This window comes from Trichophyton benhamiae (genome assembly GCF_000151125.1).
Source record: "Trichophyton benhamiae CBS 112371 chromosome Unknown contig01293.0, whole genome shotgun sequence".
Lineage (NCBI taxonomy): Eukaryota > Fungi > Ascomycota > Eurotiomycetes > Onygenales > Arthrodermataceae > Trichophyton > Trichophyton benhamiae.
This window is the reverse complement of record NW_003315113.1, coordinates 347393-372433: the sequence shown is the minus strand read 5'-3', so window position 1 is coordinate 372433 and position 25041 is coordinate 347393. Positions and strand designations below refer to the sequence as shown.

Genomic DNA, 25041 nt, shown 5'->3' with positions numbered 1-25041 from the left:
ATAAACGCCAAAGGTCCCTCTGTGATCTCCTTCTTTTCTGGCCTTCCTGCTTTTTACTCGAAGATATATATATTCATATTACGGAGTACTTCACCGCCATATATAACCAGCTACTTCTACCGGCTATAGCGAAAGCAACGTCACGATGGCGGCGTCTTTGGCGTCGCGAGCTGCTCCCTTTGAGCCATGGACCAAGCGCTCTTCACTGCGAGTCGACATCACGCTGAAGGACCAGCCTGCGTCTGGTATCTGCTCATATACGACCCTCGACGCTATTGAGGGTGAGGCAACATTCACAGCCGACGTTGATACTCGGTTTGAGCAGATCTCCATTTCCTTTGTAGGTATGTATATGTCAAAAATATCTATATAGTTGGCGAGCGTAATACGATAAGCTAACCGCCATCGCACAGGCACTTCAAGGACTCTGATTGAAAGACCCGGAGCCGCAGGGCCGACTGTTGGCCGCTCCTCTGCCTTTCACACATTCCTAAGGCTCGTCCAACCGATTGATGAGTCTGATTATCCAGAACCTCGCATCCTCGAGGCTGGTCGCAAATATACTTTCCCCTTCACATTTGTGGTGCCAGAGAGGATGCTTCCTCAATCCTGTTCACACAAAATGAACCACCCACAGGTGCAACTTGCGCACACCAACTTACCTCCTTCCGCTGGTGACCCTATGCTAGCTGGCGATGGGAACAGTCTGCTTGACGATATGGTGCCACAGATGGTTCAGATCCAATATAACGTCAGAGCAAAGCTGTCAAAGCACAACCCCAGCACTGGCACACTGCGAACCGTTATTGATCAAGGAAAGAAAGTTCGAATCATCCCGGCCACCGACGTTGAGCCGCCGCTGGATGTCTCCGAAAACAGCATCGATTACTGTCTCCGAACCGAAAAGTCCGTCAAGAGAGGCGCCCTGCGCGGTAAACTTGGTCGCATCGCAATGGCCGCCGCACAGCCAAAGCCCTTCCATCTCCCTCCCATCCACCACCCCGGTAGCGAAGACGTTACGACCTCTGAAGAACAAGAAACCCCGAGCACGCTTGTGAAGGTGCATGTTAGATTCGATCCTGCCGATGAAAACCAGAAACCACCTCGTCTTAGCACCCTTTGGACGAAGCTCAAAGTATTTACCTACTATGCCTCAGAGCCGTGGAAGGATTTCGCAACTCGAGCAAATATGCCTAACTGGTCTCTTAACCATGGCATGTATGCCGAAACTGTTCCACTTGAGACTCGTTGCATCGCCTCGGTGCCATGGACCAAGCACTCTGGTGACGCAAACTCTACATTTTGCTCTCCAGCCTCATCATCGAGCAATCTCGCCATCACTACCCCCCTATCCTCTGCCCCTAACTCCCGTCGAGGTTCCGTCCAGTCGACCTCCTCTATCGATTCGTCTCAAACCGGGCCTACAGCTGCCTATGCCGGCAATACATACTACACCTGCACCATTCTCGCGCCGATCACATTGCCGAAAACCAAGGCATTTCTGCCTACCTTCCACTCTTGCTTGACCTCCCGAATCTATGCACTGGATATGAGCCTCTCCGTCGTCCCTCCAAACACGAGCTTGACGGTGCCACAACTCTCCATCCGTGTCCCGGTACAGGTTGCAGGCGCAGAAAGCCTGGCCCAGGCAGTCGCTCTTCGAGGCGATAATGTACAGAATACCGACTCCTTCTTTACACCCAGGAGCATTTCACCACCACCAGCCGAATATACAGGACGCGCTTCCTTGGGGGTACACCGCAGGGAGCGTTCAGACACTCTGGAGTCGATTGGCAGTACAATGACGGCCGCCACGATCAGGCCACCCCCTGAATACTCGCCCTTTGGTCGGCAATTATCACATAGGAGAGTCGTGAGCTCCGTGTGCTGAGCACATATTCATTGAAAAAAGAAAAGAAAAAGGAAAAAATGATTTGTTATTGCATGTATTAATGCCTTTTTTATCATTTATCCCTTCCTCCCCTTTTGATATGTCTTGATGTTTTTTTCTCAGTTAACCTTTATAATGTCTATATACCCCGTCCAATTCATCTTGGACATGTTAAATTCCACTCTTGTATGAATTATGGCCTATTTCCTTGTGTTATTTTATTTTGTTATTTTCGTCAATTCTAAAACTACTGGGTGGTTTGATGGTTTCTTGGAAAATCCCTTTTTAAGAAGATCGGCGGCCTTCTGCGTTTAGTTTACACGATTATGTTTGACACGCCCATGACGAATTTTCCTATACTTAATGAGCTCTAATGTAATAATCATGCGCTAGGATATTTACTATAATTATAGTCGTTTCAAAAAGCTCACCACTGCGTTTCTCCCGTCACCTCGAAATGTAGCTTCAGTATGCAATGCGCCTCGAACCCTTGTTCGGGATACGTCCATCCCACCCTCAATGCACAGTTTTTCTATGGCATCCGCTTGTTCAGAAGGGACCAGCTCGTCCTTTTCCGCTGAAACGACGAGGACCTTTCTCCTGTCTGTCCCGTTTGGCCTAGTAGTAGTAGTAGTAGTAGTAGTAGTAGTAGTAGTAGTAGTAGATATCGAGCGTAGAGCTTCCTCCGAGTCCCACCAATTTCGTAGGAACGGGCCGAGATATCGATACGGCAACCAACGCTGTGGGTAAAGAGCGAGCAGCATCGACCGTACACTCACAAATGGCGTCTCGAGTATCAAGGCCGGTGGTTCTGACCGCCCCAAGCAGTCATGTTGTCGGTGGTGTGATGCTGCAAGAAAAGTGGCCACCCCTGCCCCTATGCTTTGGCCCCAAAGGACAAGCCGGGTGTTTGGACGGAGGTATGTCTTCCGGGCCCAGTTTAGGGCAGCAACGGCATCCCGCTCAATTCCACGCTGGGACGCTCGACCACGAGAAGTCCAAAATCCTCTATATGAAACCGCAACGAGGGTGTATGGCCGCTCGTCCAATGCCTTTAGCACGGCCGACAGTTGAGGCAGACGGGGGGGAATCGACGACCCGTTTCTACAGTTTCCGTTCTATTATTATTAAATGGCGCCTTGATTGAGCTAGAGACGAGCTAACTAACCCCTGGAAATACAGTATAACGACCTCTCCCTCCGGGCCCTTCACCTGCTTTTCTTCCTTCTTGCCCGTCATTATTGCTACATTCTGTCCAACGCACAAGGCAATCTCCACTCCGTCCAGGGAATTTATCCTCTGCTCTTCCCAGATGACTGGCCTGCAAACCTTCTCGTAAGTGGCTATCTTCTCCTGCCTTGAAAAGGGTGGCATAGACGGCATATATATTATCTTGTTCTGGAAGACTACCATCATAGCGCATTTGTATAGCCAGAGTGTCACTGTCAATCCCATAAGGACGACCGGAGGAACAAGCATGGGTGGCAAAGACGAAAGGATGGAGAGACTGCGGGTTGAGCGGGGAGCTCGAGAGACGTTCGCGGTCAATGGTATGTTGCGACGGACGGCGGAAGAAGCGATACGAGCTATAGGAGCTGCAGTATAGCAGCGCAATTGGCAATACTGTCTCAGCCTACGGAAACATCCATTTCCGTGTCGCTGTACCAGCACGGCAGGTGGCTGTCGGAGCATGCTGTGTTTTGTTGCAGGTAGTTGTTGGTGTTAGCAGTTGTTGCTTGTTGCTTTTGCTTGTTGTTTGCTTGTTTGCCTGTTGATATTAAGGCACCCTGATTATGTAATCAAATCGATGACTTCATCTGCAAAAAAAAAAGGAGATCATCGCAGCATCTTTAACCACAATGCTATCAAAATGCTTCTCGGGAGTGGTGGCCGCTTATATCGTATATCATAGATAGCTGCCATTGCCCGATGGATACGCCGTACATGATCCTGTGTCTTGAGTATGTAACAACTCCTGACTCCTGAGAGGAACCACGAAAATCCATGGATATTTATAGAAAAGTGCGAGAATTGGCCGTGGGAGCTTCGAGAGGGCTAGGCCAGCGGACCTAAGATTTAGTTATGCAGTATTCCAGTACGGAATTCTCGGTTTGTGGGATGTGAGAGTTCAAATAGTCCATGCAATATTATTGGTGATTATCGAACTTCCCTTTGCCCTATTTTGCCTGCTGGCCTCGTTGTCACGTCAACAGTGAGGATTGGAAGACGAATATATTGCCCAAAAAAACCAGCATCACCAGCAGCCTGTGGAGCCGTCGGGAATACTAGTTTCGAGAAGGAGTCCTTAGCCTCCGTATTTATTTTTAAGTCTCCGAAATTTTCTTTCCAAGAGACGCGTACTCCGTAGCCATATGTATAATAGTTTTTGCTGAAAACGTCGGTTTGTGGCTGTGATAACATCTTCCATCTGAGTATCGTTCTTGAGGACATTATTGGTTGCAGAAAAAGAAAAGAACCTGCGGTTACAGGGACATCTGTTCTTGTAACTGTGCGGAGGTGCTGTTTATATTGGCCGTGTACCAAGACTCTGGCCTTCCTGCAAGCACTCTGGCTGTCGTCTCGTGTCAATCGCTAAACGGCTGGGCTGACGGGAGAATCCCATCAGCCGACAAAACGAGGCGAGTCGATCTACCGCGTGGCGTTGTCTTCTCTGCAGTGTGACTTGTTTCTCCCAGGTTCTTGACCTTGGTCCCCTGCAAGCCACAATTCTTTTCGCTGAGTCTGCAAGAAAGGGAACTCCACGACACGATGGCAGGCCGTATATCAAACAATCCTGGTCGTTAGAGAGCCAGCGACCACCTTAAGAAAATAGACGGCCCCCATCCACAAGGTCAAGCACCGCGTGGCGCAATCGCCTCATTGGCCAATTCTTCCTTTAAATATTCAAGTGACATCTTGAAGGACAGGCGGACCATGCTTCGAAGCCTTGTATTTCACGCCCTATGCTTAGAGTAACAACTCTCTTGAGGGCTGTACGAACCGTGGAAGCCATTGGGGAGAATTCATTTTTCGGTCATGTCATATTGTAGTTCAAGCCAGAAAAATTAGCTGCATAAGTATTCTCTCTTCAGCCGGCCCAAGATCTGCAGATGCTTAATGAGGGATCTCCCTGTCGCTGGCAGCTCAGTTTGTAACTCCTCTGTAGCACTTAAAAAGCGAGTCACTCTTCTTTTGATAACCTCGATCAAAGGCTCAGAGAGAAAGACCCAAGAGACTGATAGCCTCTGGCCGGCATTGTCCAGCTAGTTAAACTAGACTTTTCCACCAGCCTATCCCATGGATATCATTATCCTCAGCCATGGAAAGGACGGGGATTGCCCCTGACCTACCGTGCGTGAAGGAGGCTAAAAAAAGCTCTTCTAGAAAAAAAATATCGTGGACTCGAGGTCGCGGCATCGAGCAACAGGCGGCCTATGAAGGAGCAAAGCCGTGATTGACATTGATCGCCGACTCGAAATTGGGTTTTTGGCAGTGGGTTTTTCTTCCGCTTGGAAGAATTCGTGATGGCCATGATCCATGGATGCTGGTCCCTTGGTACTGACCTGCCACCTTAGGAGACGGCGTTCGCTTATGGTCGTATCTTTAATCAGGATAGCGATTGATAGATTGGACTTGTCGATGCCAAACTGTTGGTACATCGGAGGACCAGTGGTATCATACCTCCTTCGAGTTTGAATGCTTTCCGTGCTCACATTACACCGGGCCTGTGGCGAAGAGAAAAAGCGAAGGGAACACAGCGAAAAGCCATCCCCCAAAGCCTGATCTGACACTGAAAGCAGCTAGGACTTCATCCCGCTGCTCGGCCTGCAGGCTCCAGGTGCCCTGGCCCTCGAACTAGATGTTCCCTGCCCCCCCCTGGCATTGTTGGTACGGGTGCCAATAAATATATATACACATCACGGCTGCCCGCGAGTTGAAGAATCTGCCCGGGGCAACCTGTCAGACCTGACTCATCGGATTCTCTCTACTGCGCCTGGCAGCTAACCAGCATGGAGGTGCTTGAGAAGAAAGAGCCGGGCCTGGCTATGGATCACGGTGGCAGCGGCAAGGAAAACGATGTTGTATCGGACAGCACGTTGGAGACATCGCCGGCGCTGGGATTCTGGACGCGCATGGGCTGCACCCCAGAGTCTTTCAAGCAGCGAACGCTCGAGGACAGACACAACCAGTTTAACCAGACGCTGAAGTCCCGGCATCTGCACATGATTGCCATTGGAGGCAGCATCGGCGCCGGCTTGTTCGTTGGATCGGGTTCTGCCCTGAGGGCCGGCGGCCCAGGAGCATTGGTTATCGACTTTGCAATTGCGGGCATGGTCAGTTGGCTTCTCAGATTTATACTCCGAGTTTTGGACCTATGTGCATCAGCTGCTAACCCTCTGCCAATGCCGTATAGATGATGTTCAATGTCGTTCATGCGCTCGGCGAGCTTGCGGTTCTATACCCCATATCTGGTGGCTTCTATACGTATTCCGCTCGCTTTATCGATCCTTCCTGGGGGTTTGCAATGGGCTGGAACTACATATTCCAGTGGGCTATTATATTACCGCTGGAACTCACGGTTGCTGCTCTGACAATCGGATATTGGCGAGTCAACGTCAGCGTAGCTGTCTGGATTACCGTGTTCATCGTCGGCATTATCATAATCAATCTCTTTGGCGTGCTGGGCTATGGTGAAGAAGAGTTCTGGGCCAGCAGTCTGAAGCTGGTGTCAATAATAATCTTCATGATCATAGCCCTGATATGTGTTCTCGGGGGAGGCCCCTCGTACGGGAAATATAACGAGTACTGGGGCGCCAGGCTCTGGCAAGATCCCGGAGCCTTTGCCAATGGATTCAAAGGTAGAGACATGTCTAATTTCCCAGTAGGACTTCTGCTGTAGATTCATTTCAATGGACATGCAACATACTGACTGATGACTGACTTTCACCAGGCGTTTGTGCCGTCTTCGTGACCGCAGCCTTTTCTTTCTCGGGAACAGAGCTGGTTGGATTAGCCGCAGCCGAGTCGAAAACACCACTCAAGTCCCTTCCGTCAGCAGTGAAGCAGGTGTTCTGGCGTATCACTCTGTTTTATATCCTTTCCCTTGTTTTCGTGGGCCTGCTGGTGCCTTACACCGAAAAACGTCTCCTTGGTAGCGGTAGTCTGATCGACGTGGCAGCGTCTCCCATGGTTATCATCGCAAAAGACGCCGGTCTCACAGGCTTTGACAGCTTTCTCAATGTCGTTATTCTGGTTTCTGTGCTCTCAATTGGCAACTCAGGCGTCTACGGTGGCTCCAGAACTCTGACTGCACTTGCTGAGCAGGGCTATGCGCCCAAAATGTTCCGCTATGTCGATCGAGCCGGAAGACCACTTGTTTCTACCGTTGCTATGATTCTTGTCAGCTTCCTTGCTTATATCAATATCACTGCCAGCGGCGAGGAGATCTTCGGCTGGCTGCTAGCCCTCTCTGGTCTGGCATCTCTGTTTACCTGGGGAAGTGTAAGTTCTATCACACTTTCTCCTGTCATTCAGTCAACGCCTCTTTTAGTCGAGATCTAACATGTTTGTAGATATGCTACTCACATATCCGATTCCGTGCTGCATGGAAACTCCAGGGACACTCCTTGGATGAAATACCATTCAAGGCTGCCTTTGGCGTCTGGGGGTCATGGTTTGGGCTTATAATGGTCGGTCTGGTGTTCATTGCCCAGGTATGTCTTTCGTTCTCGCCATGAAAAAAGGGGTCCCTTACGGACTGGTAGCATTGCAATGGCTAACGTTATCTCACAGTTTTATACCGCTGTCTGGCCGCTTGGTGGAGGCGTGAATAACGCAAAAGGCTTCTTCAAGACCTACCTAGCTGTTCCCGTTGTTATTTTATTTTGGCTGTGTGCCCATATCTGGAAAGGCAAAAGGTGGTTGAAACTCCGAGATGTTGATGTCGACGCTGGACGCCGTGAGATCGACTGGGAGGCCCATAACCATGTTATGGAAAAGAGAAGAACCGCTTCTCCTTGGATGAGAATCGTCTATTTCCTTTTTTAAAAACGAGTTTGATAGACATAGACGGATGGTTTATCTGATACCGAGAATGATGATGTCTTTATATTTGATGGCACATATCTACCTTAGAATGGTATTAAAGCGGACATCTCTTGTTATTCTAGGCGTATTCAATTTTTTCAAAGTAGAAGAGATTTTGGTGACCACGAACAAAACATATTTTGCATGATATGAGTGGGGATTTTGCCTTAGGAATGCCTATCTATCAACAATACTCACTAATACAAAGTCTAGCATATAACCGTAGTATCTATACTGAGCTTGCTCATTACCATGCGCTCCGTGGTGGTATAGCCATACCCGTACCACTGGCCTGTCGAGCAAATGGTAGGTCCATAAATATTACTCTGAATACCTTGGAAAAGGCACACTATGCTCTCCAGGCCCACTTGCGTTTCTCTAGTGCATCAAAACCACGTACCCCAATCACGCAAAGGGATGAAGCCAAGAGAAGGCCTCCATCATACCAAATGAGGTTCCGATAGTCATGTAGCAGAGTAGAGGTCTCATGACCCGGCGAAGGGACACGGGGATTCCCCAGGATAAAACCAGCAACGGGGGAGCCAAATAGTGCACCAAGACCTCTCACAAAGTAGAGGAAGCCATTGACAGAGGCGTAGGCATGCACGCCAAAGATTTCCGTGATCGTGGTTGGAAAGAGCGCATTGAATGCTAAGTATCAGATGGATTGAGGGTTACACATCCCCAAGTTAGCGTCAATCTTTCCTTGGTTAAAATGTCGTAGTTAGGTCGCTGGAATAAAAAGGGTTAGGTCGGCTCTTACCACCTATCACGGAACTGTTAGCAGTCATCTCGGAGCAATTATGTCGATTGGAGGGAGGGGAGGGAGGATTGATGGCTGTATTAGTTATACGAACCTGCTAGGACTCCATACACAACCACAAATGTAAGCCAAGCGGCTTTTCCTCCATTACCAGCAGCCGCGAGCCATAGAGACCATACACTCGCGGCGCTTCCAGCAACACCCAGAACCAGCGTATTCTGCCTCCCTAGCTTATCTGCTGTAACACCCATAAGGACTCGTGACACTGCGTTGATGCCATTATTAACAGCAAGAAGCGTAGCACCAAAGGAAACAGAATAACCGATAACGGTTGAGAACTCAGGTAAAAACGTCATTGGAACAAAATTTCCGCTCGCCTGAAGTAAGGCTGCAAGAGACTGTAGGATAAATGCAGGCTTCTTTGCAAGTCGTATGTTGACCAGCGTTGGTCTTCTGGTCATGCTGCGGCTTGGAGGAGCAGATATTGCAACTGGAAGAGTGATGACCAGATTTGCAAGGGCCATTGCTCGTAGTGTCCAGCGTACACCAATGACGCCCAGAAGCGTTCGGACAAGGGGGGAGAGGACCAGTCCCCCAATACTAGCGCCGCTCAGAATAAATCCCATAGCAGCTCCACGATGGCGATCGAAATACTCCGGGGCAACACTAAGGATGGGAAAATAAACCATGGAACTACCCATTCCGTATAGTAGACCCTGGGTTAATAAGAGGTGCCATAGCTACATTTTTTGTTTATAGTTAGTTTATTGTTTGTGGTTTACCAGAGCGTTGGGTATGGCTTTTCGGTTATTCAAAACAGACTGGATGCATGACCATCCAATCAAATCGAAATAGCTGGTATGCAAGGAGAGAGAGAGAGAGAGTACATTGCTTATGGAATACAATGCAAGGAGGTATGGGGTATGGAGTAGGATGGGGCTGCTTGCTTTCACTAACCCTCTGGGACAAGCTAGCAAGTGCATACGAAGCGCTCATTAGGCAGCATCCTGCAGTTACAATCTTCTGATTTGCATTGCCGCTCACTCTGCTCACGAGAGGATTGATCACAATGGAGCCACTCCAGGTCAACCCAGCACCGAGCGTACCAACCAAGGCCACCGCTGCTCGGTTCTTCGCTTCTGATGGGTCCAAGACACTGTCGGTGCTTGTAACGTAGTATTCCTGGAAGACGCCATAAGAGAAATTTGGGCCTATGGTCATGGAAACAGCCAGAAAGCTGCATATCAAAACCGCAAACTGCCGCCTGCGAGTGGTGGGAGCAAACTCATGTCTGCCCGCAGCATCCGCTGGAAGCATCTCACCCGCAGGTTCAAGTCCGTGATCCTGGCCTCTACGCTCACCACGTTGGAGCGGGATAACCGCCCCGGGGCACTGGATATCGGGCATCATGCTGTTCGCAGCAGTGGTACGAAGCGGAAGCGCAGCCTGTTGTGCCGGGTATGTTTCTCTGATGTGTGCCTGTGCTGTGTTATTTGGAACTGCCGAGGCAGATGCGTTGCTAGCTTAGCTATTAACCTGGGTCTGCCTGCTGCTGCTGCTGTGCACTCTAAAGTGACTCAAGCTGCAGGTTGGTTGGTCTCGTATTGCTCCTTCACATCAACAGCCGATCACAAATGCATGATGGCTTGCCCTACTCGCCCGGATGCCTCGAAGGGGAGTGACATACTCCGTACCCTGTACTCCGTCCCTACTCCGTGTACGGGAGGCTGAAGTTGCTGTGACCAGAGAGCCAAGTAGGGCTTTCGGTGAATTAGCTAGTCAACTATATTTTTTCCTTCTCGGAGTTAGTTCCGGTTGCTATTAATAATTAGGTATGGCTTTGTTAGCCAAACCTCGTTGCCGGCGATGATGTATGTTGTTAGGTTTCTTTCTTCCTCTCGGTGGTTGACTTCACGTCCTCAAATGGCCGGTAGAAAAAGACCAGACACGGAGGATTCCCTGCATGCCGGCCGTGTAGTTCCCCGGAAACTCCAGAATAGTGAGCCATGATCAACATCCAAACTCTGGGTCGCCAGCTAGTTAGTCTGAGATTGCTAATATCCCTGTAGCTGACCAGGCAAGGCAAACGCGGGTTGAGCGGGCTCTGGGCTATCGTGAGCGCTTGCCATCTCTATCTCTCTTTGTTCCGCCACATGGAGTATGGATGGATTCCATCATTACTGAAGCTCGGCGCTCGTTTGGTGCTGCTGCTGTGTGGATGGCTGTATGCTAACTATAGTGTGGAGTTTCACATCCATGCGCAAAACAGGGCTGCCGCTTGGTTTTGCCTCCTCTCTTTCTCCTCTCTTTTCTTTTTTGCTTATTATTTGATATGGACAGAAGGGAAAGGGGAAAAAGGAAAAGGCGAAAAGAGAAAAGAGAGAAGGCCAACGGGCGGTTTATCTGCCGTCCTGGTTGAATATTTTGCAAGGATGTCCCATTGCTTTGATTGATTTCCCTGCAGTATTCTATGAGACAGGCCGTGGTCAATCTTCATTCCAAATCCGCGGCTCTGCACATGCAAGGATTTCTCTCATTTATCCTGGCATGAGGACACCCATCATCAAATGGACGGGATTGTCGGCGTTTTGATATCGCCCAACAGTCGTTCCAGGTTTGGAGGCCTGAACCATCCCCAAAGATGCGGAATATATCCGCTGGGAGGTGACCACCGTACAAGGCCAATGCCAGACACTATCTTGCCCTTGGGCTGATCTAGAACTGATTATACAGCATGATGCCTTTGTCAAGTGCTATGACCTTCTCATACCCAGGGCTGAAAGCGAATTCAGCTCCCCTTCCGCAGAATCGCACGTCACCGGATGTGCATCCTTCGTACCTGCTGACGACACATCAGAGGTGTCAACCAGCCTATTTTCTTCGTTTTCCATTATCCAATATACCAGAATTGGCGTAACAAACATTCCTTGTCCGGACTAGAAACGCCTTATGCACCATTTTGAGGGGGGTGCATGCCGCAGAGCGCTCCTAGTGCAGGGTTGATAGTTGGGCTTTAACCCCGATTCCGAACCGTCCCACCATCCATCCCCTCTTCAGTCCGGCAGCTAGCGAAGGGATCGTAGCATGAATCTGCTGTGAAGTCTGTCGAATGGTTTCTTCCTCTCCTATTTCCTAGCTCGGCGCTATAACTACCACCACACACAAGCTGGAGTTGTTGCGAACGCCTATTCAGAGATCATAGGCCAATCAATCGATAACTTCCTCTTGTGGCGATTGGGCTTGTTCCGTTGTAGCAAGCGAGAGCACTCGTACTTCTCTTAGATGGGGGGGCTGATATCGCTTGACCACCTTGGTAGAAGCTGGGATGAAGTGTGATACATCTTTGGAAAGACTTGTTTGTCGACAGGCTGATACATCCGGAGACGACAGTTTCTTATTGGCAGCCAACTGCCGGAAGGGAGACCTAAACGGATGTATACGTGGCCTATCAGTGGTGTCAGTAGGATGTCCATATGGTATGATTGGACGGAGGTGAATAATAACGAACCAGAAGATCTGCCCCCCCATGTATCGGGGTTTGTGGAATGCATGAACATGCAATGTCAGCTTTCCTCCGTATAGCTACTGGTGAGTTGTGTATTGTATACAGTGGGCTCCGTATCTTCATACATGATGGGGGCTTCCCCATTGGAACCGGCTCAAGTGATATTGCTTTTTCTGGCCTTCCTGCACCGCTTAATTCCCTGTCGAAATTAAAATCTGGTTCAAATACACGCGCTACTCAACCGTGTATATGCTGGGTGCAGGAGTATCGTAGATGTCATTGGTTTTTATATCCCAGCACTCTGGCTCATGCAGACGCAGGTAACAGTGATCCCCGACGACGATACCCAATTCCACCCCGTAGATCCCAGCAATATGGGCAATTACCAGTCCATTTTGGTAAGCGCCACCTCCTGGAAGCCATTAGGACGATGTTTTGGTGAGCTTTCTCAGCAGCCAATCCGATCGACACGGTGATCTTTTTTGGCGTCTAGGCCTAAAAGCCTTGAGAAGAGGGGTGGAGGAGGAGCAGGGTTGGAAGCATTAGTGGCATATAACCTGCTATTTCAGCTCCCTTCTGCCTTGATGGTGTTCTTGGAGGAAGGCTTTGTTTGGTCTTTAGATAGTTACGCCAGTATCCGCTTCCCAGTGAATTCGTTGCTTTCATTCGGAGGACCATGTCCTTCCGCACACCCTCTAGCTTCTTTGCCCCGTATCCCCGGGCTCCATAAATCATGCAGGAATTAGAGCCCTGACCTCCCGCAACTCAATCTTGCCATTACGGAAGCAAGGAATTAACTGCCTGCTTGTTGGTGGTCAAAAATGGATCCTGGGGATTTCTAGGCTTGGTTTCGGTGCAAGAAGGCTTACAATGATCGGGTGCATGTTTGCTAAAAAGTTCATATACCAGTTGCCTTTTGTTGAGATTTGATTGTTTTCATATTATTGAATGCCAAACATTTATGTACGAAACCCCATCTTCTTCTATTCTTTGCAAATCTAGACATTCGCAGGGATATAGAAATCGGTTGATCCAAACTGTGAATAAGACCAGCTACAAAACTTGTTGTGTATAGGATCAAATATAGAGTCTATCAAATGAAGAATTTATCATTAAAGCCAGGAGACCGCATATAACACCGAGAAAAGAAATCAATTAGAGGAATCTAGAACGTACACAGCAAAATACTTAGGACAGAGGATGACCTTGATCTACTTGCAACAGTTCCTCCCAGTGGGTGGGATATAATCATTGCAGCTTGATCTTCCCCAATCTCCATTCCAAAACAACGCACCGCCTTAGCGATCCAAATGATACCAAATCAATAGCTCATCTTTTCACAGGAACAGATATTTAAAAAAGAAGTAGTGAACAGTCCCATTAAAGCTAGCCAGCCTTATGATATAAACGCAACATTGCTGATAATGAAAAGAATATAAATGAAAATGGATGTGGGTGTTGCGGAGGTTTTTTTCAATTCAACGATATGGCTCCCCGTTGGCTCGATCGCATATGTAGGAAGGCTTGGAAGCCGCAGAAGACGGCAAAGCACTAGATAAAGCTGCGAGTCAGTTATATGATTCTCGGGAGATGGCGTGATAAAAGGAAAGCTCTTCAGATATCAGGTTTCGGAAGCGCGGAGGCAAAGCCCAGTACCGGGGGAGGGGTGAAAACGTACAGCATAGATGACGACGGCGGTGAATATTGAGGCTGCAACAGCTGCAGGGTGTTCTGCATCCTTCTTAGAGCCGGTCATAGAGTGGTGGTTGGCCTGCGGCGAGAGTTTGATGATATGTTAGTCGAGCTGAAGCTGCGATGCGCGCAGGGTGAAAAGGGTCGGAGACAACGCACTTTGAAGAGAGAGCCGATGACGGAGAGGATGATGACTGCAAATATGGAGATGATGCAGCTATAGATTGAGAGAAAGAGTCCATGGTTAGCGGGCGGAGGCAACGATATTCTTGATGGGATAGGCAGCTCTTACCATGTCCATGCGTTCATAGCAGACACGACGGGCTTCATGGTGGCGGGAGAAGCACGATGACAGAGGCAGATACAGACAGTAGCAGGTAGCAGAAGATAGGATCTACAGCTTTTGCTTGGTCGCTGCGATGCAAGCTATGCTGAGGTCGGTGGTTGGAGGTGTTTACTGGGCTGCGAGGTTACTCGATGTTGCGTCAGTGATGGAAGTTTCGTGAGCCACAGCCAAGCGCTGCTCTCTAACTACGCAGCAAGCCATTTCTCTGTGGACACGAAGAACAACCCAACAACTTCTGAGAGCAACAGACGCTCGCTAGGAGACATTCATCGATATATGAAGCTACTCTGCTATAAACCGGATGACTACAGGTCCTTACAGCTCTCCATTTAGCCAGCGTTTAGTGTGTTCCACTCGATGCACTGCTCGAAAGTGACGCCGGATCCTCCAAAGATATCCAGAGCACTCCCTATCGTGAGATCGACCTTTCCTTTGCTCTTCTCCTTCACCCGTTCAAGGTCTTCTATCCCTCGCCCTCCGCCAGCGTAGGTGACCGGAATAGTGCACCATTCTGCAAGCCTGGACACCAGCTCCTGGTCAATACCCTGTTGTAACCCTTCTACATCCGCGGCATGGATCAGGAACTCAGAACAGTACGGCTCGAGCATGCTGATGGTCTCTAGAGTCCTCGGATAACACTGGTCAGAGCAGGCTTCGTCATACCTCGACTTCGGGGAGGAGGAGGAAGGCTTTTTTATGTCGATCATACAACACGTACCCTGAGTTATCTCCATGTTGGTGACCGTCTGCCATTTGTCCATGGCCACAAACCAGGTATTCCCTCGCTTGCGGCAGCTAAGGTCCAAGACTAGTTTTGACGTGTCACCTCCTATAGCAGCCAGTATAGACTGCAGCCGGTCGATGGAGAATTGAGCGTCTGGGAAGAGATAAGACGTAACCACGACCTAACTATCCGTTTAGATCACCGGCTTTCCAAGGACCGTCTAGCATCCTGAAAGCAAAGGCCATACATAGCCAACAAGAAAAGGTCCAGGATGCGTTTCATTGCTCACTTTTTCTGCGCCAGCATCCAACCAGTACTGCGCATTCTTGTCTGTAATCCCACCAGCAATGTGTAGACCGTCTGGCCATGCCTTCAGAGCTTCGATAGCGGCGTCATCGTTTCCCGGCCCGAGTTTCACGACATGCCCGCCCGTTAGCCCGTTGTCTCTGTATAGCTTCGCAAAATAGCCAGCGGAGTGGTCGGAGACGAAGTTTGTCTTAAGCTCCCCAGGCTTGGTGCTCAGGGTTCCTCCCACTATCTGCTTGACCTGGCCCGCGTGCAGGTCAATACAAGGGCGAAACCGAGTCATATCGAGGGGAGGGGGGGGCGGAGATGTGAAACGGCCTGTCTTAGATGTCTTGTCGCCTCTCCAAACACCCCGCGATGGGTTCTCCGTCTTTATAATTTGCTCGTCATTGAGATAGTTAGCTAATAATAAACATAAGAATCGTATTTGATAATAATCTCTATCGATAGCCCAGGTATTTGTCACGTGATTTACCCAAAAAAGAAAAAACCTGGCGATAAGTTTCTGGATAAGCAAAAAAAAGAGACGTCAAGCCAAAGAGACATAGGATGTTTAATATCTCGTCCGGAGCAGCCACAGAGATTAATAATGCTAGGGAAGAGGAAGAGAGAGGTCACGGTGGCCTCGAGGAAGCAGGCTGCGGCCGTCAAGGACGAGTCTACACTCGATACATCTGCCCAGGATGCACAGGAACGTCTTCGGAAATATTTTGAATCCCGCTTCGAACCTCTGGAATTACCTGGCTCAAGATCAGGGGCCACCTTGGATGGATCCAGTAATGTTTATAACACGGATGACAGCGACCAGGGTGAGTGGGATGGCATTGAGGAAGAGGACAGTAGTGAAGACGAGGATAGCAACGGGCCAGTGCCAGAGGTGGTGGACTACAGCAAAACACCAAAGCTGCGAACGGAGCTCGTTGACAAAGCTACTGTTAAGAAATTTATGGTGAGTGCGCTACTTTCCCTCCCCCCCCCCCCAAATGATGGTCAGAAGCACTGGATTGACCCGTTGGACAGAGCTCAAAACCGCCATCCCTCCTCTCCGACTCTACCAAGCCGGCAACGACGGCGAAGACGAGAAAAGGTGGAGAAGAAGCTACCGATGACCTGACGACAGATGCCGCCAACCTCAAGAATGACCTAGCTCTGCAGCGGCTGCTCAAAGAATCTCATCTCCTTGATTCTGCATCCGACCTCAACCCGACTGGTGTAAACAGGCACAAGGCCCTTGATCTTCGTGCACAAACCGCCGGCGCCAAGACGTCCATTTTCACGCAGAGTAACATGCCAATGTCTCACCGGAAAGGGATATCCGCAAAAGCTACACAAAAAGAAGAGAGACGACGGCGTGAGGCGCAGGAAAACGGGATCATTCTGGAGCGTCCCTCGCTTGCAAAGTCTAAGCCAACTGCCAAAAAGCGAGAGCGCGGTATTGGCGGTCCGTCGGTTGGCAAGTTTGTTGGCGGAACTTTGAAACTCAGTCGTCGGGATGTTATGGCGATTCAAGGCCCGAAATCTAGCAAGAAGGGAGGCAGGGGATCTGGAAAGGGAAAGGGGAAACGCCGCTAGATCCAGAGGGAGGAGAGGGAACGAGAAAAAGAATAAAGGAGAGATGCTGTCAGAGAGAAACTCGCTCTCTAGCTTCTCTCCATTCTTTGCTCCTTTTTGGCATCCTGCATACAACTACACGGTGCACGGTGAGCATATGGATGGAATTCCCTCCTTGGTCTTCGTATCCTTCAGCAGAGCAAGCAAAGAGGGAGCGAGGAGAACGGCGTGTGCGTTCGGTAAAATAAAGTATATTCTTCTCTCTCTCCAGCTTCTTTGGCTTATCGATGTCTATCAAAACCAGACATGTCAACAAGATGGACGATTTGCAGACCAGGGGCAATGTTTCACACCAAGGCCCGTTGTGGAGGCCACGTTCTGACGCCGCAGGTAAACTTACCCTTCTTCCTTTATTTTTTTTTTTTTTATGACGGCTTCTCTCTGCCTTCGATCCATCAATTCCGCTCTCCTCCACTACTAGGGCTGGGCTAACTATCTAGAAGCTATGACCCACACTAAATGCCACCCTTGTTAGGGGTGAAACTGTACCTGAAGCAGACCTCGGGTGCCATCTTGCTCCCAGGATACCTCGAAACGTTAGGCAACCCCATGTATACTGCCAAATGCAGTACAGTGCAGACCTGTGCACTGAGGCCGATAAAGTGAGATCAGATCATCAAATGTGGAATCAGATCAGACTGGAAGCAGTTATTGGAGATCCTGCTAGGACCGGGTATAGAAATTATCCAGTTCCGTATTCGGCGGACGACATGAACGTCATCTCGAGTTTGAACTAGCGTCTCTCGAAGGTGGAGGTGAGAAATGCAACCGTCCAGAAGAATCCCCCAGTAACAAGAGCAGATAGTACTCAGAACCGATAGCTCTAACCAACTCCCCGCAACTTCCTGCTCCCCCTGCATAACTTGGTACTATTATACTCGCCTGTCAGTCAAGCCATTTTCAATCAATCGGTGGAGCTACACCGGTTGTCAGTTCGTTAGTGGCCAAACAGAAGCGCATGTACGACCTGTGACTTCGGCATTCCAACTTCCCCAGCCTAGCGAGAGAGTCCTGGAGAAGACGAGCTCACGCGCACGCATACACAAAAAAGAAAAAAAGGAAGCAAGAAGACGGTCAACAGATGTCAGCCTCATCGAATGCATGTATGTATGATCATAGCTAGATATTTCTTTTCTCACGCCATTCCCGTTTCCGAAAACTCCCCCGATGCAGCCGGCCATGTTCAGTTAGCTGGAAGAGCGATCACTCGTTCATCGAAGCCGACGAAACGGCCCGGGTTCGCCAAGCAGGCATCGCGATCAATATCAGGATGGATCATGAGTGCAGAGACAGCTCGGAAGAGCAGGACCAGAAAGTGTATTATTGGACAGCCCAACATGTCGGTGTACAAAAAGTAAACCGGGCTGGCTGGCTGGTTGGGCGGGAGGAGGTGGCTGGCCAGGCGATGGATGGTGACTTGCAAAAATGCTTAGGTTGAAGCTTGGAAGAGAGATCCTCGTGTTGACAGAGGGGGGAAAACGAGGAGAAGGAGGAGTAAGAGGTTCGTCCGCCATCTGCAGCTAATGAACTAGCTGGCAGTGGTCGATCTGGGGAGGCGATTTGCCTAATCGGTCAACTGTATACGCCAGAATGCCATCCAGAAACAGCAAAGGGCCAGAATCTGAGCAAAGCTACGGTTTGAAGATGTTGCATCATCCTTCGAACTAACGAGTCAGTAAGTTTGCCATCTTAGTGATGGAGAATACGTTCTATCAAGATTAGAGAACATCCAACTTGTTGTTCAAACATATGTACAGGGTGGATGCTAAGGGGTGGAGGTGGTTTGTCTAGCCCTCAGAACTCCGTACTCATCCTCACAACGAACTACAGGTTGACCATTCAGTAGGCCTCTTTGAACACATGCAATAGTTCGGCAAGAAATTTCACGAACTTCGCAATAGTCCATACTGAGGTGTGGAGAGGGCTGAAGAACACCCGAAGAACAATTCGCTAGTAGGCTGGGCACACGTACGATGACCGTTTGGCCGATCACGAATTTGATCGATAAACTGGGAGCAAGTGCAAGTCCACGTCCATCATTGCCGGTGTTTGGTTAAGGAAAAACGGTCAATACGATTCGCCTCGGGGTTCCTTGCTCGAGCTGTCACCGGCTAGTGCTTCTCTAGTCCCTCCAGTCGCTTACTCTGAAGCCTCTTTGTCCACCTCTGAGTATCTCCGAAAGAACGCTCGGAGTTGGCTGCGTGTTTCAGGATCGCCGGTTCCAGAGCTCCTAACCATGTTTTTTCGACCTGGTTTACGACTTCGATGTGTTATGTCAGACAGACAGCTTCTCAGCCAGCCAGCCAGCCAGGCATCCAGTTGCAATAGTAATGGAAGCACGGTGATTAATCAGATGAGATTACTTTAGAGGGGTCGACAGCGGCCCTGCCAATTCTCCAGGGCCAACGGTCTATTACGGTCCATAACGGTCTTCTGTGAGATCCCAGTCGTGTGATGAGTAAATGTGATCTCGAGCATGACATGCTTTTCCCCCTCCCTTTTTTTTTGCTACTCCGGGTTCAGAAGCCACCAGCATGCAGGAATCATGTTTTCAGCAATTGACCTTGGAAGAACGGAGCATGAGCCAAAAGAACTAGTTAGCTCCCCTATGAGCCCCAGAATGGGGAGCAACAGAACAAGATCGAAAAATTTTTCATTGCTTCGATGGAATCATCGCGATCGGCTCTCTCCACCTTGTGGCGTTCCCGAGAACCAGAGCCAGAGTTCTCTCCTCCAAGCCCATAATGCAAGGAGGACCCTGTCAGCAGCGTACGTGGTCAAGAGGGGAAGGGAACAAGAAATGGAGAGGAAGATAGAGGAGAACGATCTGTCCGTCAGCTCACTAGCCTCGCTACCATGACGCCATGGTTGCGTGCCTGGTAGCTCTATCAAAATCATGGAACGCTTCCGCCATGGTCTAGCTCTGTCCCCCCTTTTTCATTCCTGGTTCGGCATCTTTGAGGCTGGAGAACGAAAATGGGATGCAATATGCACCTTCGAACGCCTCTCTCGCCATCGCTAGAGACGATACGGAGTATACTTAAATAAACAACCTTTTTTCCTGCGAGGAGAGCAGGCAGACCGAGCACAAGAACAAGAGGAAAAAGAAATAAGGGGGAGTGAAGCATAAGGTGGTAACCGTTGCCCGATCGAGCCGTAAGCGCTTGGGAAAAAGGATACACATGCATGGATCCACCACTTTGGCATCATATTTTTGAAGACAAGAAGAGGAGGAAAAAGCAAAAACCGTGATATGGCAAAAGAAAGGAAAAGCAAAAAGGACGAGAGAGAGGCAGAACAGAGATGGTAGAATGCCGGCGCCAATAATCTGGTCGTTCTTCACAGCGCCTGAAGATAAGGGAACTACTGTTCTAATTATGGACCGACGGTTTTTTTACGATCTTTCTTTCATGCATATGCGCACATCGTACCAGCGGCGTTCAATGATTGTCTTCGTTCCCCAGGTGCCGGCCTCAGCAGAAGCAGCAGCAAGCAGCAGAACAATGCTTATATATATGTACTCCGTACGGGAAATGGCCAAATGCAATGGTCCTAAATATAGCCGTGCCAGCAGAGGCATGAGGCATCGCAGTGTCCATCTGTATATTTGAATATACTCAGACCTGCAGGTGGATGTGTGTACCTCGCAGCCCAGCCCATCCCTGCCTGGCACATTATATGTCATACGGCCTTGAAACGAGAGGAGAAGCGTGAGTGGAGGAGGATCGCATCCCCGTCGCCCCCTGCACATCAAGTCCGCAGGTTGAACCTGAAACACCCAGGTCTTATATTAGGGGGTTCCACTGGCGTTAGTTTGAATGCCCACCCAGCGCACCGCCAGCCCAGCACATCGCCATCGGCTCGCTATTGGGCAGAGGGGCCAGCAGAGGGACAGGCCAGTGGCAGTACTTTAGAGGGACATCCCTGGGATGCGCTTGTTCGAGGCCGCGAAGGGACATCCATCCATCTCTATCCCTCGACTCTCGCTGGCTGTCAATCGAGCCCTGTATCACCGATACGACCTTACCATCGCCTCCAGGGGGCAAACCGAGCGACTCCGAGCCTGTGCAGGCGTAAAACGCTGACAGTACAGGCGGTACGCACGGCTTGCTGGCGACTGGTACTTCCATCGCTGCGCTGGCGGCTGCAGAGAGCAGAAGTACCTCCCTTTCCGCCGTCTCTTTTTTTCTTGTCGTTGCGGTCCGTCGATACATCTTCTCGCTCCCTCCCAGGTCTGCGATCTTATCTCTCTCTCTCTTTTCCTTTTCCACCCATTCATTAAACGGCCGTCTCTCGCTCTGCCTACCAAATCAACCCACATCCCCCCCCCCCTCCCCGTCCGTCCCCTTTATCCAACCGCCCTTGCGCTAGCCCGTTCTCTTACATATATCCTCAGTCCCTCTCCGCCTCTCTCTCTCACTCTCTCTGCTCCTCATCCTGCCCTCTCCTCGTCTCTCTCTGCCCATCCGCGACTCGACTGCTTCCTTGGGCTGGCCCATCTCATATCCGCCGTCTCATCCCCCGTCTCATCATCCCCGAACAGCTCTTGTCCGCTTGCAAGGCTGAAGGCTGGGCCTTCTCTGCATCTCTCTGACTGCTGAAACCACTCCGGAACTTGAATCAAGCCCGGTCTGCCCCCCTTGAGTACGCTACACTACGCCGTGCCAACGTTGGGCCTTCTATCTATTCACCTACGTTTCGCCTTTTGTCTGTCATATTACTTCTATCTTGCTACCTTGATATTGTCTGCGACTGGTGTTTGATCAGGTTAGTCGGCCTTCAAACCGTTTTACCGACCGTTGAGCCAGGTCGGAACTGCCAGCGCTTAATGCTAATTCAAGGCTCTTCAGGTCAGGCACATCACCATGTATCCCCATGGCGCGCCCATGCCGCCTCCCCAGAAGCCAGAGACCTTCATGCTATCAAACGAAGCCCAGCAGAGCCTGCCGCAGGATGTACAGGTCGCTCTACAGCAGGTTGACAACCGTACGACTTTCCCTCCTCTTCTTCATTTCCGTCGGGTATTGGTTGGTGGCAACTGGGCGCTAACTTCTCATGAACAGTCAAATACTTCCTCATCTCCGCTCCAGTAGACTGGACGCCAGATCAGCTCATCAGACGATTCTTGCTACCCACCGGCGATTACGTCTCATGTGTCCTATGGTATGTCATGCTCACTCGCGGCAACTGATTTGCTGGTCGTTAACCCCAGTAGGAACAATCTTTTTCATATCTCCGGCACCGACATTGTCCGCTGCCTCTCCTTTCGATTCCAGGCATTCGGACGGCCGGTGAAGAACACGAAGAAGTTCGAGGAGGGCATCTTCTCGGACCTTCGTAACCTCAAGGCCGGCACCGATGCCTCCCTCGAAGAGCCCAAGAGCCCGTTCCTTGACTTCTTGTACAAGAACAACTGCATCCGAACTCAGAAGAAACAAAAGGTCTTCTACTGGTATAGCGTTCCTCATGACCGTCTCTTCCTCGACGCTCTCGAGCGGGACTTGAAGCGTGAGAAGATGGGCCAGGAGGCTACTACAGTCGCCGTCAACGAGCCCGCGCTCTCGTTCGAGTTCGACTCCTCACAGTCGCTCTACGAGCAGTTGACCAAGGCTCAGCAGGCAAACTCCTCCTCTTTCTCTGCCGCGCACGTCTCGTCTGCGTTCGCTTCTTCCTACTCGGCCTCGCCCATGCCGCGAGCTACCGATTCCATGCCACCACCGCAGATGGCTCCCCCTGCCATCCCCGTCGTTCACGACGAGCAGCAGAACACAATGTACCACGGCTCCGTCAGCAGCGATCCGATGGGCGGTCAGATCGTCAAGACCGAGGCTGATTACCCGCAGTTCCAATACGACCGCAATGGTGTTCCAGTCTCCAAGGTCCACCAGCGCCATACCTCCATGCCCACATACATGGAATACTCGCCTGCTCCTTCGTTCGTATCCTCTCATTACGATGAGTATGCCAACCGTGGTATTTCCTTTGAGCCTCTAACTCCCCCACAGCATACTATGCATCTCACTTCAGAGCCGGCTTACATTGCCAATGAGGATACCGGCCTCTACACTGCCATCCCAGATATCGGATCAGCCTCCTCCTTTAACCCAATGATGCAACTTCCCCCTTCTAACGTTGCCGCTCCTCACTACTCTACCGCTTCAAGAAGCTTTCCTTCTTCCAGCGTCTATTCCGTCATAGAAGGCTCACCGACATACAAGCAGCGAAGACGCCGCTCGTCCATCCCACCAAGCATCACCAACGCTATCACAGCAGCTACTAATAACTTGCATGTACAATCGCATTCCCAGGACATGCATCAGCCTCAAGTCCCGGTCCAGCCTCATGCTGTCCACCGACCAAGCGACCTTCGTCGCTCCATGTCTACCGCGATTGAAGGCGATGCTTCCCATGAAGACTCGCCTCCGCGTGCCATGTACTCTCAGGGCAGTGTTCACCACTCTCGCACTACCACTCCCCTGCCCAGCCTAGAAGAGAACACGCAGGTGTCTGTTCCCATCTCCATGGGTGAGACAACAACCGTATCCTCATTGTCGAATATGGAGACAATTGATGGCACCGACGCTATGCACCTAATGAACGGGCACCAGGGTGATCGGCCCGGTCCCATTCGTCGTGCCAGAAGCGCTACTATGATGGAGCTCGGCCCATATCCACAAAAGTCTCACTCCTGCCCCATTCCCTCCTGTGGCCGCCTCTTCAAGCGTCTAGAGCATCTCAAGCGGTATGTATCTCCGAAGCCATCCTTGTGCCCTGAATATTGCTGACGTATTTCCTACAGACACGTAAGAACACATACGCAAGAACGTCCATACACCTGCCCTTACTGTAACAAGGCATTCTCTCGATCAGACAACCTTGCACAGTATGTATCCCTTTCTTATCTCATTCAATCTAGGTCTGATAGACTAACTATCTACAGGCATCGCCGTGTCCATGAGACGCAACAGTCTTCCAACACCGGCTCTCAGCCTCCAAGCTTCAAGGAGGATGAGCAAGAAAATGACCGCGAACAGTCAGTCGCAGTCTGCCAGCATGAGCAACAACCACAGCAATCACAACAAGTTCCAACTTCCAGTGCGAACTACCTCCCAACTACCGTCGTTAACATGGCCAATGTCACCTCCATGCACTCGATGGGCACCCATTCCAATCTACCATCCATGGTGGCCCCCCAGATAATCCAACCCCAAATGGTCCAACCACAGATGCTACAACAGCAGATATGAAGTTCTTCCCGCCCTCCCGTTCTTCGTTCCATTTATATAAAGTTCATTTAGATTACGAAAATACACCCCATCAGCCTCTGCTTTCTTATTCGCCTGGGAGAATCGTTCTGCATTTGTTTTTTGCTTTTGGTCTTTTTTTTTTCGACCCTGGACAAACATTCCCGCCTTTTCCCGTCCGGGTGCGCCGTGCCATACCACGGTTTATATATACGCTCTGGGCTATCATGGAGTTCTGTTAAACAGTCCCGGTTAATATAGAGACAGGTGTTCTCTATGCTTTTGGCCCGTCATGATTTTATCATCCTCTACCTACCTTATGTTGCAACGTCATAATCTCGTGGGTTTCCTTGCTTGGATCCTACGTTTCCCTTCCCCGTTCTGTCTCTACATGTTACAGTCTTACCTGTGCGGAACCCCCTTGCCTCGTTCCAGGACTGAACAACTCAGGGTGCTCTTCCGCCTAACCCTTTAATAATGTCTTTTCCTTCCTGTATATTTCCTATCCTGTCCGATGCATACGGTGTCCGTCCCCACCGCCAGAGTCCGTTTTGTCTGATTTTATCAAGTTTTTAAGAAGAATTTTGAATTGTTTGGCATTGTTTTCTTTCCCTGCATCTGTGAGTGTTTCTTTATAAAATGGAAAGATAACAAAAAAAGTGAGGATAGGTGATGGTATGAAGGAAGAAAATGGGCTCCCCCTTGTTTGTTCTGTCTTTTTTAATATTACTCTCCTTTTCATCTGGAAGGATGGGCAGTGGTTTTGCCAGGGAATTGGATATAGGACATGTCTGTTTTCTTTCTCATTTTAATATGCTCTCCTTAATTATAGTCTCTGTGCTAATAGACCTCTTTCATTTACCATTATTCTC

The 25041-nt window shown here is 50.0% G+C and overlaps 9 protein-coding genes across 9 annotated transcripts; 5 read left to right on the top strand and 4 right to left on the bottom strand.

The window, feature by feature from the left end:
• Positions 1-145: 145 nt before the first annotated feature.
• On the top strand, positions 146-1953 carry ARB_04084 (arrestin (or S-antigen), N-terminal domain protein; the record flags this gene model as incomplete). The annotated part of the gene is made up of 3 exons (XM_003017161.1): positions 146-344; positions 414-1753; positions 1867-1953. The coding sequence occupies 3 exons, from the start codon at positions 146-148 to the stop codon at positions 1951-1953; spliced, it is 1626 nt and encodes a 541-aa protein (XP_003017207.1).
• Positions 1954-2298: 345 nt separating this feature from the next.
• ARB_04083 (alpha/beta superfamily hydrolase, putative) lies at positions 2299-3583 on the bottom strand (the record flags this gene model as incomplete). The annotated part of the gene is made up of 2 exons (XM_003017160.1): positions 2299-2899; positions 3060-3583. The coding sequence occupies 2 exons, from the start codon at positions 3581-3583 to the stop codon at positions 2299-2301; spliced, it is 1125 nt and encodes a 374-aa protein (XP_003017206.1).
• Positions 3584-5901: 2318 nt separating this feature from the next.
• Positions 5902-7939, top strand: ARB_04082 (uncharacterized protein; the record flags this gene model as incomplete). Its single annotated transcript, XM_003017159.1, has 5 exons — positions 5902-6225; positions 6306-6750; positions 6843-7393; positions 7465-7605; positions 7685-7939. 5 exons carry the CDS (start codon positions 5902-5904, stop codon positions 7937-7939), a joined length of 1716 nt encoding a protein of 571 aa, XP_003017205.1.
• Positions 7940-8327: 388 nt separating this feature from the next.
• ARB_04081 (MFS monocarboxylate transporter, putative) lies at positions 8328-9430 on the bottom strand (the record flags this gene model as incomplete). Its single annotated transcript, XM_003017158.1, is given in 3 exon segments — positions 8328-8629; positions 8742-8816; positions 8836-9430. The coding sequence occupies 3 exon segments, from the start codon at positions 9428-9430 to the stop codon at positions 8328-8330; spliced, it is 972 nt and encodes a 323-aa protein (XP_003017204.1).
• Positions 9431-9548: 118 nt separating this feature from the next.
• ARB_04080 (uncharacterized protein) lies at positions 9549-10151 on the bottom strand (the record flags this gene model as incomplete). The annotated part of the gene is made up of 1 exon (XM_003017157.1): positions 9549-10151. The coding sequence occupies one exon, from the start codon at positions 10149-10151 to the stop codon at positions 9549-9551; it is 603 nt and encodes a 200-aa protein (XP_003017203.1).
• A 743-nt stretch (positions 10152-10894) lies between these two features.
• Positions 10895-11194, top strand: ARB_04079 (uncharacterized protein; the record flags this gene model as incomplete). The annotated part of the gene is made up of 1 exon (XM_003017156.1): positions 10895-11194. The coding sequence occupies one exon, from the start codon at positions 10895-10897 to the stop codon at positions 11192-11194; it is 300 nt and encodes a 99-aa protein (XP_003017202.1).
• A 3419-nt stretch (positions 11195-14613) lies between these two features.
• ARB_04078 (uncharacterized protein) lies at positions 14614-15597 on the bottom strand (the record flags this gene model as incomplete). The annotated part of the gene is made up of 2 exons (XM_003017155.1): positions 14614-15189; positions 15256-15597. 2 exons carry the CDS (start codon positions 15595-15597, stop codon positions 14614-14616), a joined length of 918 nt encoding a protein of 305 aa, XP_003017201.1.
• Positions 15598-15903: 306 nt separating this feature from the next.
• ARB_04077 (uncharacterized protein) lies at positions 15904-16886 on the top strand (the record flags this gene model as incomplete). The annotated part of the gene is made up of 2 exons (XM_003017154.1): positions 15904-16263; positions 16335-16886. 2 exons carry the CDS (start codon positions 15904-15906, stop codon positions 16884-16886), a joined length of 912 nt encoding a protein of 303 aa, XP_003017200.1.
• A 4904-nt stretch (positions 16887-21790) lies between these two features.
• ARB_04076 (uncharacterized protein) lies at positions 21791-24172 on the top strand (the record flags this gene model as incomplete). The annotated part of the gene is made up of 4 exons (XM_003017153.1): positions 21791-21911; positions 21989-22088; positions 22141-23667; positions 23866-24172. 4 exons carry the CDS (start codon positions 21791-21793, stop codon positions 24170-24172), a joined length of 2055 nt encoding a protein of 684 aa, XP_003017199.1.
• Positions 24173-25041: the final 869 nt, after the last annotated feature.